Genomic DNA, 2575 nt, shown 5'->3' with positions numbered 1-2575 from the left:
TCAAAGGACCTCAATAATCCCCAGTCCCATGCTGTCTGAATAAAGGGCTTCTGGGTACTGCAGGTTGTAGGAACTGCAAAAAGTCTCTACAGGGCCACAGACACACACACACACAAACAGACACACACACACAAACACACACACACATACAGTACAAAAACACACACACACACACACATACAAACACACACACATACACACACATACAAAAACACACACACATACAAAAACACACACACACAAACACACACACACATACAAAAACACACACACACAAACACACACACACACACATACAAAAACACACACACACAAACACACACACACACACACACACACATACAAACACACACACACACATACAAACACACACACACACAAAAACACACATACACACACACACACACACACATACAAAAACACACACACGGCCTCCGCTTCTGCTTCCGCTTCGGCTTGCCTAGAACTTAAAGAAGATACAGCTTCCTCCCTCCGCCCCGTGTCCCCTATCTGTGTGTGTGTGGGTGTGTGTGGGTGTGGGTGGGTGTGTGTGTGTGGGTGTGTGTGTGTATGTGTGGGTGTGTGTGTGTGTGTGTGAGTGTCCGTGTGTGTGTGTATGTGTGTGAGTGTGTGTGTGTGTGAGTGTGTGTGTGTGTGTCCATTTCCATTCGTACTCAGTTTCACCACATACTCACTTCATGTGTATGAGAGGAAGTGCTACATATAAAAGAGTAAAGAGAAAGGGAACTATATTCTTTCAAAACAAGCAATTGAGATACAAAAAGGCTCTACATGTATAACGACCCCAGCGACCCCCTTCATGCACCATTACAGCAGCAGCACAGCTCCCACTTGTCAGGAAAGATGGGTAAAACAAACCTCACGGTGGCACAACTGGCTACAGCATTCATACCACCTGGGTCCAGATGCCCATGGGGGCCCAGGTTCGAGTCCGACTCGTGTCATTTCTCTCTCCCACCCCATTTCTCTCTCCCACACACCTTCTGTCACTCTTTACTGTCCTCCTTCTAAAATTTCCCTCAGGATGAATAAAGTACCTATCTATCTATCTACTGTATCTATCTATCTATCTATCTATCAATTAAAGACATAAAGCCCAAAACTCATCAAGTCTCTGATGACTAGCCTAGCCGCCCACCAGACACTCTCTATGCCTTCTGCTGGCATAATCCTCTACCATAGCAACCAGGTATTTGGCCACCTGAGCAAATTCACTTGGTCCTGAAATGCTCTATTCCAAATAATTATCACATGCCCACCCCCACCCAGTCATTCTACTACTCCAAACACACATACACCTCTTCACCATCACATTCGCCATGTGCCATGAGACATGTCCAATCATATCCTTTTAGAGACAATGGCTAAGAGACATACATCATGTGTAGTTGAGACAAGATCTGCTCTATCAGTCACACATGCAAAATCAAACATTTGAGTTTAGCGTTTGATGAAATGAAATGATTAATTCTTACAGACACACATTTTAAAAGACACAAACTTTCAACTCATTACATTCATACTCCTCCAAAACCTCAAACTCATTAAATTATTTATTCTGGGAAACTCACCAAAGACAAGTATTTGTAAAAAGCAGGTCGTTGTCTTGCTGGGCAAAGCCATATCAAAAATTCAAATCCGCATAAAGTTTAACCTACAGCGCGAGGTTTGTTTAATCAGATCAAATTCTTCAAGAAAAAATCTGTTGTCTGTCACCTCAGCTTGTTGAATAACAGGAAGTCATTGTAGCTATCGAAAGGCACTAAACAGTTTCTAGGCACTAAAAAGTTGTCTAGGACTGAGGAGTAAATCCTTAAATCTTAGCAGTGTGTTCCAGCCGACTAAAGAACACCTTTCAGGAGAGCTCTGGAATGAGTGCTGATTTGTTTTCTTATCAGGACCTCATGAACACACCCCCTTCACACACCCACACACAAACACCCACACACACACACTCAGGCACCGCTTCCCCTTGGCCAGATCACTGGTTTCTCTAAAGGATAATAATAATAATAATAATAATAATAATAATAATAGGCTTTATTTGTATAGCACCTTTCATACACAGAATGCAGCTCAAAGTGCTTTACATTTGAAGCATGTAACACAATAATAGTCAGTCAGTCATTATCAATCACTTTTCTTTGCTGTTTATGATCTACTCAGCAACATATCAAAAATATAGAAAATGACGTCATAAGACTGGCAGCCTTAACCCTCTTACCCCCCACAAGCACGCCATATGGCAACTGTGGCAAGGAAAAACTCCCATATTCCAGGAAGAAACCTTGAGCAGAACCTGACTTAATAGGGGGAGCCCATCTGCTTCTGGCTGGCTGCGCCCTCCAATAGTAGCAGATGTAGAATAATCTGAAAATGTAGTCTACAGGATAAGAGGAGTTAACTAAAAGCTTTCCTGTACAGGTATGTTTTCAGATCTTTTTAAAAAATATTTACTGAACTCGCCTGCTTGATGTACAGAGGCAGGGTGTTCCATAGTTTGGGGGCATAATGGATAAACGCAGCTTCTCCACTTTGTTTGTGGAGCACTTTG

General features: G+C 42.5%; 1 protein-coding gene across 3 annotated transcripts in view; it reads right to left on the bottom strand.

The window, feature by feature from the left end:
* The window catches only part of LOC121694272, an 84728-nt gene extending 82831 nt beyond the window's left edge, over positions 1 to 1897 (bottom strand). For 2 of the 3 annotated variants that reach the window (XM_042074369.1, XM_042074375.1), the window contains exon 1: positions 1593 to 1897. In XM_042074369.1, the coding sequence (XP_041930303.1) occupies positions 1593 to 1644 (52 nt within the window). In that variant the 5' untranslated portion in view covers positions 1645 to 1897. The remainder of the gene's footprint in view (positions 1 to 1592) is intronic. The other variant, XM_042074393.1, reaches the window with a different exon arrangement.
* Between the last annotated feature and the right edge of the window lie 678 nt (positions 1898 to 2575).

The sequence above is a fragment of the Alosa sapidissima genome, chromosome 2 (genome assembly GCF_018492685.1).
Source record: "Alosa sapidissima isolate fAloSap1 chromosome 2, fAloSap1.pri, whole genome shotgun sequence".
Lineage (NCBI taxonomy): Eukaryota > Metazoa > Chordata > Actinopteri > Clupeiformes > Clupeidae > Alosa > Alosa sapidissima.
This window is presented reverse-complemented; position numbering and strand designations above follow the sequence as displayed.